Source organism: Petaurus breviceps, unplaced genomic scaffold (assembly GCF_028583685.1).
Source record: "Petaurus breviceps papuanus isolate PSGF00001 unplaced genomic scaffold, PetGlider_PUasm1.0 174, whole genome shotgun sequence".
NCBI lineage: Eukaryota > Metazoa > Chordata > Mammalia > Diprotodontia > Petauridae > Petaurus > Petaurus breviceps.
Window position 1 is genome coordinate 40081949 of NW_027185761.1, and position 13178 is coordinate 40095126.

The 13178-nt window shown below is 36.4% G+C and overlaps 1 protein-coding gene across 2 annotated transcripts in view; it reads right to left on the bottom strand.

The window, feature by feature from the left end:
- Positions 1 to 7919: 7919 nt before the first annotated feature.
- PPP4R2 (protein phosphatase 4 regulatory subunit 2) overlaps positions 7920 to 13178 on the bottom strand; it is a 57572-nt gene continuing 52313 nt past the window's right edge. For both annotated transcript variants that reach the window (XM_069084087.1, XM_069084088.1), the window contains 4 exons: positions 12037 to 12111; positions 11657 to 11800; positions 10679 to 10983; positions 7920 to 10493 (listed from right to left, as the gene is read on the bottom strand). In XM_069084087.1, the coding sequence (XP_068940188.1) occupies positions 10177 to 10493; positions 10679 to 10983; positions 11657 to 11800; positions 12037 to 12111 (841 nt within the window). In that variant the 3' untranslated portion in view covers positions 7920 to 10176. The remainder of the gene's footprint in view (positions 10494 to 10678; positions 10984 to 11656; positions 11801 to 12036; positions 12112 to 13178) is intronic.

Genomic DNA, 13178 nt, shown 5'->3' on the forward strand with positions numbered 1-13178 from the left:
TAGCTCTGGACGTTTTCTCCAGCTGTCTCCCATGCCTAGAATGTTTTCCCTCCTCATTCCCCCTACTGGCTTCCCTGGTTTCTTTCAAGTTCCAGATAAAATACCACCTCCAACAGGAAACCTTTCCCAACCCTCTTAATTCCAATGTCTTCCCTGTTTGGTGCATTTCTATTCAAACTGCATATAGCTCTTTGTACAGTTATTGACATTGCTCCGCCCCTCCCCCGTCAATTGTGAGCCCCTCTGGGCAAACACTGTCTTTTGTCTCTACCCCCCCCCCTTCCCGTGCTTAGCATTGTGCCTGGCACAGGGAAGATGCTTGATAAATGCTTATTGATGGACTGCTGAATCAGATACTAGGTGAAAGTGATCAATGGAAAAGGCAAAGTAAACACTTATGCTTCTAACATAAGATGCTGGGTATAGTGGTGATGGGGCAAGTAGATGGAACAGTAGAGTGTTGGATTTGAAATTAGGAAGACTTGCCTCAAACACTAGCTGTGAGACCCTAGGCAAGTCACTTCCTTTTTCTCAACCTCAGTTTCCTCATCTGTAAAATGAGTGGTAATACAAGTATCTACATCACAGGGCTGTTATAAAGATGAAATACATATGTAAACATTCCACAGTGCCCAACCATGTATATTACTGTCCACCCAAGCTGTGGAATAAGGGGAAACATAGTGGAAGTAAAGGAACCACAAAGGATATAAGTGAGATAGTCAAACAGCATAACCTGTCAACTAAGCATAAAACTGGCATGCGCATCTATAATCATTCCAGTTTCTTCTATTTTAGCATTTGTGTTGATATTGACAGGGGTCCCAAAATGATAAAAAAATAATTTATGAGTGTGAATGGTACAGAAATTGGTGGTTTCACTTTGTTATCCTATTTTCATATCTGCTTGGGAGTTGTCACCAAGGGATTAATGCCCTGAGTAGCTGTCTATCCAATGGGGTCATATTATTGGCCAAACTGTCTGCCATACTAGGTCCTTTTAGACCAGTGGTGTCAAACTCAAAAAGAAACAGATCCCTGCAGGTTGTATGTTGACTTAGAAAAGTATAGATTAACATTATCTCTGCTGTATTGTCTTTAATTTGTTAAACATTTCCAAAATTACATTTTAATCTGGTTTAGCAGCACTATGTTGCACTTGAATCAGGTCTATGACCGGTTGTTTTTTTGTCATGGCTTTTCTTGTACAGCAAGTGAAGAGGACTAAAGCAAGGTTGCAATGTATTGATCTTTCTGCATGGGTTCTTATAATAACATTCTCTATTTGCATAGTACCTTAGTTTACAAAGCCCTTTCACTGACATGATCTCATGTTCCCAAGCAGAACAATGTTATTAAAGCTTTCTTCCTCAATCAGTTATCACTTGGTGTCATTGCAAGAACCAAACAAGATCACTGTAAACTCTAAGGTATCATGTGAATACAAAAGCTTTTGTTATATACATTTATCATGTACAAAAAATGTTATAGCCAAAATTGGTTAAGATTGTTTGACTACTAAGGCTCTATATTACTAACATTTCATATTATGTAACACAACAGAACATATTGACACATTGGTCCTACTTCAGACATTGGTCTCCTTGGGGAAAAAAGTGTGAAAAAATAATATTAACTTTCTGACCCACTGGTTCCATTTTGTAGAAAACTTACTCCCTCTCCTACCTCTGAGAGAGAAACAGTGAGAGACAGAGACAGAAAAAGGTGAAGAGAAAGTGAGGCAGAGAGGAGGGAGGGAGGGGAGAAGAGAGAGAGAGACAGAGAGAGACAGAGAGAGAGAGAGAGAGAGAGAGGGAGGGGGAGGGGAGGAAAGTGAAGTGATTAACTACAGCCAATGTGGAAATTAAGGAATATTGGAATAAAGCCAACCAACAATAGTAACTAGAGTAATTTTATAATATGTACTCACAGAATTAGATATCTTGCAGAGTTAGGAAACTATCATATTTTAGCTTCTACAGAAAAAAAATTACCCAGACTCACTGTACTGATTTTTCCTTCAATAACTGTCTTGGTCATATGCCATTAAGATACATTAGATCCACTTGAGTTTCAAAAGACATTTTGTGAAATTCAATTTAATTTAGGGTATTAATTAAGTGCTTGTTGTGATAAGGGCAACTCTAAGACTATATATGTTGCAGAGACGTGCCAATCTCTCTCACCAGGAGTTCACTATGCTGATCATAGGTCCAGTAAAAAAAAAAAAAAAAATCCAAGGAACTGTGCTAAGTTCAGGGGCTACAAAAACGGGACAAGGAGAGGGAAAACATAAATACAAAGTAATTGGGGGAGAAGTGAGGCAGACGTGGATAATTAAATGGGTAAGAACTGGGAGGATCAAAAAAGGCTTCATATAGATGTCATCTGAGCTGACACTTCAACAAAGCCAAGGATTCTGAGAGGCACAGGTTAAGAAAGAAAGAGGGATCTGGAAGCAGAAGCTAACCAGAAGCAGGGCAGATGGAATGTCACATAAAAGAGGGGGAAATAGGCCAGTTTGGCTGTGAAGGGAAGCAATGTGAAATCAGTCTAGACAGTTATGTTGGAGCCATCATATTGCAGAAGGCTTTAAATGCCAGGGAGTGGTTTATATTTCATCCTGAAGGCAGAAGGGAATTCAGGGAGCTGAAGTTTCCTGAGCACATTGGTATGGTCAACACTGTGTGCAGCAATGTGGAGGAAGGACTAGAAAAGGGAAAGATCTAAAGGAATACAGGGACATGGCCATGACTCAAGCAGGGTTGAAGATGGCCACGTGACTAGAGAGAATAGGGCAGATACTAGAAAAAATGCAGGGATAGAAACGACAAAAGCTTAGCAATTGAATATAGGGAATGAGGAAAAGGGAAGGGGCAAGCTTTGCCCTCACAGTTGTGAACCTGGGTGACTAGAATGGCAGTGCCTTTGATTGTGATAAGAAAGGTGACTTTGGAATAAAGATGAGTTCTCCTTTGCCCACGCTGAGTTTAAGATTCTTTGGGGACATCTAGGGGAGATGGACAGCAACTGGTGGGTGATGCAGAGCTGGAATTCAGGAGAGATTAGTATTGGGCATGAAGATTTTTCTTCCCAAAGAGTTGTACATAGGCTATGTGCACCAACAATGAATATCCTTCAGTACTTAGACTGAAGGTTCTGCTGCTGTCCTATTTTCATACTAAAAAATTGAAGATTTTTTCCCACAATTAAGTGAAACTACATAGCCCAAATAAGCAATAAGCAACAAAAGCTTGGGGGTCGTTTACACAGAGATGATAGTTGAGACCAAGGGAGACGTGTCAAATGCTGTAGACAGGTCAAGGATGAGACCTGAGGGGTGAAAAAAGTCATTGGATTTAGCAATTAAGAGAGTATTTGTGTGACAAACTTTGGTGATGAAAAAAATAGCAACAACAAAAAAAATTTTTTAAGAGCATCAGTAACCTTGGAGTAGGGTTGAAAGCCTGATTGCAAGAGGTTTTGCAGTGAGGTGAGAGGAGGCAAGTAGTATAGATATAATTAATAATCTGGCTGTGGAAAGAGTGATACTTGACAATAGCACCAGGCAATGTCAGGGTAAAGTGAACATTTTTATCTTGAGATTTGCAGGCAACATGGAAGGGGCCAAATTGATTTCTTGGGACATCTCAAGTGCCTAGCAGCAACTGTCACATAGGTGCTTGGTAAATATGTAAAGAGAAACCGAAAATAAGAGATGACTGAAGGGGCAAGAACCTAGAGGCAATGAGAGCAGGTGGGAACAGGCCAGGTAGAGCGGCAGTCCTAGGAAAGGGAAGGGCCACCTGTTATTCAGAGAATGATGCAAAGCAGAGGATGATGGACAACACTGAAGGGATTTGTGGCAGAAGATCTCTTCTAAGACGTTTCACTATGCTTTCTAAGACCAAGGATCTTCACATAATTTTTATTTTATACTTGCAAGCCTATGTAAGATAATCTCTTCCTTGAAGCATAACAATAATGTAAGGGCAAACATTAATTAAATGGGATAACCAGAACTTGAAACTGTCTTCCAACTTAATGGTCTATCCACTACACATACCTTGCACAGAAAATTATGTGAAGCCACATGAACCACACAAAAATAAGAACAAGCAATGCAAGTGAGTTGAAGTTGACCAGTACTATTTGGTTTCTTTTAGCCCAAAGATTTTCATATGGACAAGTTAAGTTCACCTTGAACTACACCCAAGTAATTATTTTCTGGTGAACAAGAACAAAAAACGGCATTTTCTGGAGTGGAAAGAATACTGCATTGCAGGTTGGGTGCATCTTGTTGACACGGCTATTATGTCATATTGTCATAATGTCAACATATGTCATGTTGGCACAGCTAGCTATTAGATAATCTGATAGGTGTGGGTTTGAATTCTGATACTGTCACTCTTACTACTTGTGACCTTACTTCACCACCTCTGGGCCTTGACCATAAAGAGGTGATTTATACTACCAAGCAGTGATCATCAATACTATCTAGTGGAGTTTAAAAAGCTGCAGTTGATGAGTGAAACATTAGGTCCAGAGACACAGAAACAACTAATGTTCAATAAACCAAAGACTCCAACTATCCAGTTAAAAATTCAGCTGACAAAAACGACTGGGGAAACTGGAAAGCAATTTGGCAGAAATCAAGGTTAGACTGGTATTTCCAACCACATACCATAAGCTCCAAATAACAATGCATAAACTAAAGATTAAGAGGTAAGGTCAAACAAATTTGAAGGAAGTACCTTTCACAACTATGGATGAGAAGGGTTAACTAAAAAAAAAAGTTTCTAGTAAATTTCTAATAAAGGATTGATATCTGAGATGTATAGGGAATTGATACAAATATAACATGATCTATTCCCCAATAATCAAAAGATTCAAAGACAGCAAAAGGCAAAGTACTAACGACCATGTGAAAAATGTCCCAAAACACTGAGATAAATGTCAACTAAATCAACTGAATTTCTACCTCATATTAATCAGATTAGCAGAAATGATCCCCTCTCCTACAAGGAAAAAAGTGCTACAGGAAATATTATTGGTGTAACTGTGAATGAATCAAGTCATGCTGGAAAGTAGTTTGGAACTGTACCCCCCCCCCCAAACACAAAAAGTGCATGATCACAATATGGCTATCAGACATCTACCCCAAAGAGATGAAAGAAAGTATGCATATACACAAATACATATATTTGCTTTGTTTTTTGGAGGGGGGAGGGCAGGGCAATTGGGGTTAAGTGACTTGACCAAGGTCACACGGCCAGCATGTGTAAAGTGTCTGAGGCTGCATTTGAACTCAGGTCTTCCTGACTCCAGGGCCAGTGCTCTATTCACTGTGACACCAAGCCACCCCAAAATCACAACTCCATGAGAGCAGTGATGAATCATGTTTCTCTTTTCTTGTAATGGAAGTAAACTAAACATATGTAGGGTGAGACATACATTTGCATACATAGCCAATGTGTGGATTTATTTTGCTATTATAGGTGAGGGCTTTTTTCCCCCAGAGGAGAGAGAATAGTCATGTAGTCATTGAAATATCAAAAAGGGGGAAGCACTGCAAAAGACGTTTTTTAAAATCCAGAGTTCAAAATAGAACACAATGGAACAGCAGCATTGAAGACACCACTTTTAATACAATTTTTAAAAATTAATTTTAAAAATTTTTAAATAAAAAATATGCAATATTTATGGTGTTATCTTCAATTCTTTTGGTTCTCTCCCTCTTATATTTTTTTTCTTGAGGGAGGAAGGCAAGGCAATTGGGGTCAAGTGTCCTGAGGTCAAATTTGAACTCAGGTCCTCCTGACTCCTGGGCCAGTGTTCTATTCACTGTGCCACCTAGCTGCCCCTCTGTTTTTTAAATGAACATTTGCTAAGTGCATAATAAAAAATAAAATTTGAACAAAATTGTTATAAGGTAAAGAAAAAAGGTGGGGATGTGATCAGATCACAGATTCAAGAGATTTAGAACAATTAAGAGACCTAATGGGCTCCTTCCAACTCCAAATTCTTTCAATCAGACTAAATTTTCATTGGTTATTCTGAGCTAGACCCTGGTGAGAAAGATTACCACTATCTTGCTATCTACCAGTGTGAATTTATCCTCAATTCCTTTGTAGGCTTTATCTACTCCATAAAGAGAGAAAAACTAATTCAATGTGGCTAGCTTGTGTAGCCTAGGTGTAAACTATTATGAAAGCCAAAGCTGCTAATAATAGAAAAATATAGGAATTTACAGAAGAAACAAAATATAAAGTGGAAGACCAGTAGCTGTCATTGATATAACTGAGGGGCTTTTCACCTTCTCGAAATGTCTTGAGGAAAATACAAGATTAAAGAGCTGATCCCTTGTTGGTGTTAGACTAACCTTGGAAATAGTGAGGAAACAAAATTAAGATATTGACTTGTGATTTATACGAGTACGAGCATAATAGTCTTATCTACAGAGCACTTTTTAAGTCAATCGACACAGAAAAACCTTTTGGCAAAAAACAAAAGTAATTCCACAGATGCAGAAATTTGTCTAATTCGTATTTTATTGCATTATGAAAATAATACATTTTTGGCAAAGTAAGCTGGGCTCCAAGTTCAAATAATAAGAAAATCCTGAAGGAAGTTTATTATTGGTTCACTATATTTAAATATATTCTCATCAATACACTATCATTCTTATTAGACTATTAATGCATTAAACTTAGTCTTGAACCACTTTCCCATATAAAATAATAATTTAATGTCACGGCATTTATCCATTTTATGACTGCCATCTATCTCACAAATAGCTGAACATCCCTTTTGCCATGTACTTATGAAACTGTTCAGGGACCATAATTTTAAAGCCTCCCATAATTTAGTTCCTTTGGTTGTACAAGTTGTAAATTTATCCCCTCTCCAATTTTTTCATAAATACCATTTTAGCAGCTTTCCTAAGAATTACTTCACACCAGCACCTTTACATGAAAACTAGTTTATACTATATTATTTGAAAGTTAGACTCTGACTTTAGATTAAAATGCATAAATGCATGCCTATCTACATTGGCAAAATAAAGCACTCTTATGAACACAATGCTTTTATATAAAGCCAGTGCTTGCATGACCCAGTGTTTGGGCGGTTCTTTACAAAGTAGCATGATCACTGCTCCAAATTGCCAACAATAGACTATTATTTTGCCCACTCCCAAAGGTGCAGCCAAAAGTTATGATAACTTGACTGGGGGGGGGCGGGGGGAAATGATATTGACTGTTGTGTTCAACTATATTAGAACTGTTTTCAGCATTTTCAAAGCATACTGTATCCACTTTTAGAGGAAAAAGGCAAATTAACGAAAACTAATGTTTACTTATTCCTCAATGCCTAATTAGTACTAATTATTATTTTATATCTAGGCAAACAGCCTGAGTAGTTAGAAGCCATCTCTAGGCTAGAAAGGAAGAGCAAGGAAATGGCATTTTAAACCCAAATTTTTGAATCTTGATTTCAATCTTTTGAAATTCTGTTGGCTCACCAAGTTTAAGAAAAACTGTTGTCAGAATGAACATTGTTAAATGTTGGAAATGTACCAATTACTAAAACAGATCTGATATATTATTTTAAACTGTTATATTTTCTTAGTTTATCTCCTGAGTGCACCTTTTCAAACGTAAGAAAAAACTTCTCATTCCCTGATAGTTACCAACACCCTTACAGCAGCTAAACAAGAAGCCTATACTCAAGTTTAACCATGGAAGTATTTGTCCCATCCATCCTAATAAAGAAGTATGAAATATTCCATAAGTAAAACCCAGAGTATTCTTCAGTTAACCTTGTGTAAACAGCAACAAATTTGATCTATGATCAACATTTGAAGACTAACAATAACTAAAAATTAAAAAGCATATCTCTCATACAGAGTTAGGATAGCATTTTATACATTCATCATTATTTTACTTTATTTAATAAAGAGATGCATTTACCCTTGCAAAAACAGCAATTGCAAGTTTACAAGTTCACAGACCACAAAACCACGTTGCTAAATTTTAAAACTTAAAATTGACAAAGTAAGTTGGCTATAACCATTATATTAACAAATAGTCCATGGCACTATAACTATTAAAATAAAAATATCAAAAGGTCGTAGATGCTTAAAGAATAGGTTTATTGACAATATTTTCACAAAAATTCTAAAGGAAATTCCAAAATTTCTAAACTCAAAATGTTTAAAATTTGTTCTCATTGGCAAAATATCCCTTAACAAAAAAGTAAAATTTTACTATGAATGAATGTCATATTTAACCTTGCTTCATTTCAACATTTTGAACGTTTATTTTTGATTAAACACATCTGCAGTTAGCAATTTTGCAAAAATAAAAAAAATTTACAATGTTTGATTTTTTCTCTCTGGGAGACACTAATCAACATGCAGTGTTTTTTTTTGTTTGTTTGTTTGTTTTTAACTACCAAACATTCTTAAATATATCTTCTGGCTGCTGTGAACCTGACAGACAAGACAGTCAGTAATAAGTAGTCTACAAATATAGAAACTGAGCCAAATTATTCTGGTGTTTTTGTAAAGAAAATTTAAACAGACAGAATCCACAACCTGTGTTTTTCCCCAAATCATTCGTAAAGCATATGATATGGTCTCAGAAATTGCATCAACTTTTTAACCCATTTGTGTATTTCAGGCATCTGAAACTAAAAAAAGGTATCTTTTGTTTTGATAAAAATGTACTCGAATATTTTATAACATTAATATTTATTGCTTTATATGAATACTGTATTGAAAGCCCAAGCATTCAGTTTACACACAGAAATTATACAATTATATACCGCTTCACAAAGGCAGTGAACACATTACAATCTACAAAATCTACTTTACAGAAATTTAAAAATTCTAAATATCAAAAAGGTACAGTTGAAGAAACAGGTATAAATTTGGCAGCCAGTAATTTTGACTGGGAAGTTGCAGCTTGCATGACTTTATGGGAATCTGAAAACATTGAGTTGAGCAGTAGTTGTGCTTTGCGCTGATCTGAAAAATATAACACTGGCTGTCGGACTAGCATGTTCAAAAATATTTAATTCACTTCAAAATGTCATACAAATTATGTTGGTTTCTATGCACCCCTAGAACTGTCAATCACTTAGCTCAGGTACATCACTAAGGTAATATATTAATTCCTCCAGTACGATGGTGTATCACACCAAATCCATCTGCATACTTTCAAATAATTTAGAAAGAAATGTGTAATATTCACAATGTTCATAGAAGCAAGCGAAAGGTCGGGAGACCTGCCCAGCTCTTCTGAGATATTCTCACATCAGCTTCATAAGCATTCGCCCTACAAAACATGAAGCTAATGGCTGAAGACGGTTCTTAACATAAAGCAAATCTTCCTCATAAATAAATGAAGTCCTTTTAGTCAGGCACCTCAGAAGTATACAAAAGGGTTGTAGTTTGAACAGATTTCTTGGAATGTGTTTAACCTGGTATTTTCAACAGTGTTAAAGATTTCCAGGGTTTCATAGGGGCCAGATTTTATTTGAATCATCCAGAAGTGAAAGAAATTGCCTTCTGAAAGAGGTGAATTCAATTATTTCCAATAGAAAAAGTATTCACTGTATTCATCTCTTATAGAAACAGAAAAATAGAACATTTTCCCCCTTAGAATAGTATATATATATTTATACGTATTTATGACTTAAGGTTCCATTGTACATAGTCAAACAATAAAATCTGGAAACCAGCATGAAACCCTATAATTCACATGTTAAAATGTTGAAACTATGACCAAAATATGAAAACTGCTAGAGCTGTCAGAAATAGACAAGACAAAAAGCTTTCTTGCATATGTATAAACTAAATGTGGTAATCTCCAAAAAGTTTGTCAAAATTATAATTATTACCTTCCAGTTTAAAAACTTTTATTCTAAATTAAAAAAAAATCTATACACATACCACTGATTTGACCAGACCAAAAAGTCAGCGGTAAGCAGGACCTGAAGGAGCCGATATTCACAGTTCTTACATGTAAAACTCTTTCAGGATTTATTCCATGGGAGAATATTTTACAACCTGCTTCTCTTGTAAAACTAAAGGTCCACTTTATTACATAAAAGTTTTATACAGTGGAAAATCAGGGCCTTATGTAAAATACTGCATCTAAATGGGCTTCATGGTTAGTCCTGCTCCATAGGCTCTTCTGCAGCATCTGGGGCCTCGTCACTGTTTTCCATCGGGGATTCTGATGGGACTTCTCGAGTTTCACTGGCGTAGGCTCCTAATTCTTCAGTTTCACTGCAATCAGCACCACTACTTACAGGTCTTGTATTTTCACTGTCTTCAGAATGCAAATCTTTGTCTTCCTGAGATAGGACAGATTCCTCCATTTGATTACTCTCCTCAGAAGTCTCTTCACTCACAGTTAAGGCCTCATCAGTCTCTTTTTCTTGATCTTTTCTTTCCGGAGTAATTTCTTGTGAGGTCACAAAAGATTCTAAAAATAATCAAAAGTTGAAACAGTTAAATTTGTATTTTCAAAGCATTCTCTCCCAGTTAAAGTTATATTCATCTATACAACAGGCCAAACAATATCCTGAAACTTGAGCTACAATCAGAAACATACCTAGCACCAACACTGAAACAATGGTATGTGAATTCCCTCACTCTATTTTTAAATACCTTCCTCCTCCTCCTCCTCTTCTTCTTCTTCCTCCTCCTCCTCCTCCTCTTCTGTACAATGCTGTCTAGCAGAGCTGTTTCCTCTGTCTTTATCCTGAGATGCAGATGGCGTTCCTGTTTCTTCTACCACAGCTGAAGACATCTCACCAGGGGAACTCTGGCTGGTTGTGTCTCTGTCTTCACCTTCTGTGTCAAACTTGAGTCTTTTGACCTCATGCCCATCAGCTTCCACAGAGTCTTCATCGGAGTGTTTATTTTTTACAGGACTCGCTTGGGTACCTTCTGATTCAGATGTTGATGAATCACTGTGTAAATTTTATAAAAGCTTTATTAGGTGATGATATATTTGCCATCTCTACCACATTTTTGTATTTAAGGTATATCCTTTTCTACTATTCTGCTGACAAGCTAATATGTCGGCCAACAGAGGAATCTAGAAAGTCAACACCTCATGGCAACAACTCCCACTTTTTTTACCTGCTTCCTCCCACCTGCAACTGTGCCATTTACTATGTGAACCTCCTCTACCTACTCCTTGTCTTTTTACTGCTGATTTTCTCTTTTGATGTGAAAAAAAAAGGCAAAGTAAGCATGTTCTTCCTTTCTATTTCCTTTGGATACTGTCAGGAGAAATTCTGTCCCACGTGATTTCAAACCTTATTTGGAAAGATTGTTTTCTTTTCCAAGTATCTTTTTTAAATGATAAGTATATTTTAAACCTTATAAATACATGTAACTCCTCAAAACCTAGCTGTATGACCTATAGGTCACCATTAGAATATTCATTTGCTCCAAACCCCATGTTATAGAAGATTCCAAAACGTTTACCATCCAGGCCAAACACTCAGCTCAGAGCTGATCTCCCTCCCTATTAATAGCTTATATTTGTACATTTAGCACTGACAACATTAAACTATATTGGAATCTAGTGGCAGATTAACTTTGCTGAAAATACAGATATGAAAAATATATACAAACCTGTGGTTTTTCTCCTCAGTTAGTTGTAAATTTGACTCTTTACCTTCTGTGTTCTCAGGTAAACCATTTGTTGTCATAGGGGCTGACAAAGAAACCTTTGGTCGGTTTACTGGTCTGGGAGTTCCAGGACCATTAATGTTAGACCTATAATAGAGCACCATTATTGTTTTGATAAAAATTAATCCTTCCCCAGATATGAACACAAAAATTCCCCAAAAGGTAATATGCTGAACATTTTGTCTCCCAAGTCTACATGTCAAGAAATAAGACTTTTCTGTTTGCTATTTGTTCATTCCCATCAACAGCCTATGTTTGAAAGGACAGGACACACTTCCTAAAGTGGGGAAATGCTGTGTCTTCTGTCACTAAAACCAACTTACCTGTCAGTGTAACTTGGTGAGTTTCCAGGAAACATAACGCCATTCATCCGATTTAAACTGTTAGAACTGTTTTTCCTATGAGAAATGAAAACATTCTACTATATAACAAAATGCTGAAATTCTTTAATTTTGGTAATGAAAACCATGCCTTCTAAAAGAGGTAGAGGGTTTTTATTTGAGTCAATATTTGGTTTTAATACACCTAGGAAAAATATGTCCTTATTTCTCCCAAACATAATGACATGACCTTAAAATATATGTGCACACATAAACAGTCAAGGCTAAACGAGAGCCTTAACCAAGAGAAATAATTTGGGAGATATAGGAATGATAAGGAAAAACTTCATAAGATAAATCCTGTTTTACTAACCCTAAAAGTTGAAGACTTTTTTCATATTTTCCTCAAATTTTCTTTTTTTACCCCTTTCACATATTAGACAATATTACCCATGATAAATTCTAACCTAAAAAGTCAAACCGGCAAAATCTGAGTTATCAGAAAAGTGAGCTGCCTTGAACTCTCTTATAATACTAGTATTATAATTCCATTCCAGTGTTGAAGCTTTGGGGTTAAATTAGCAATGTCATTATTCTATAGACTTCTTATTTATGCCTTTAACAAAGGATAAAAAATGTTTTTATTGCCTTTCTCTTAGTTACTCTTGTTGGTTTTTTGTCTTTTTTGCCAATAAGTACAATAGGTTCCAGGGACGTTTCACTTTAAAACTTATGTTCCAGAAAGAAGTTTGTAAAGCGAAATAAATCTAATCAATAAGTCTAATCACCCACCCCCTGGGGTAGGGGTTCTTAATCCTAAGTCAACTTGTTCTTTAAATATTTTGATAACTACATTTCAATATATTAAGCTTCCTTTGCAATCTTATATCTTATGTTATATATTTAAAAACAAGAGATCTACATCACACACAAAAAGATAAAGATCCTTTGCCTTAAAGGTATCCTAGAATAGGGGTACCTAGCTTTAGGGTGGGGTAATTCTCCCCAAGTTTCACAAGCAGTATTTCATCTGTCAAACCTTAAATAAATCAATCATCATGGGGCAGCCAGGTAGCACAGCAAGTAAGAGCACCGGTTCCAGTGTTGAGAAGACCTGGAGATCGAATCCCGGGCTCAGACACTTA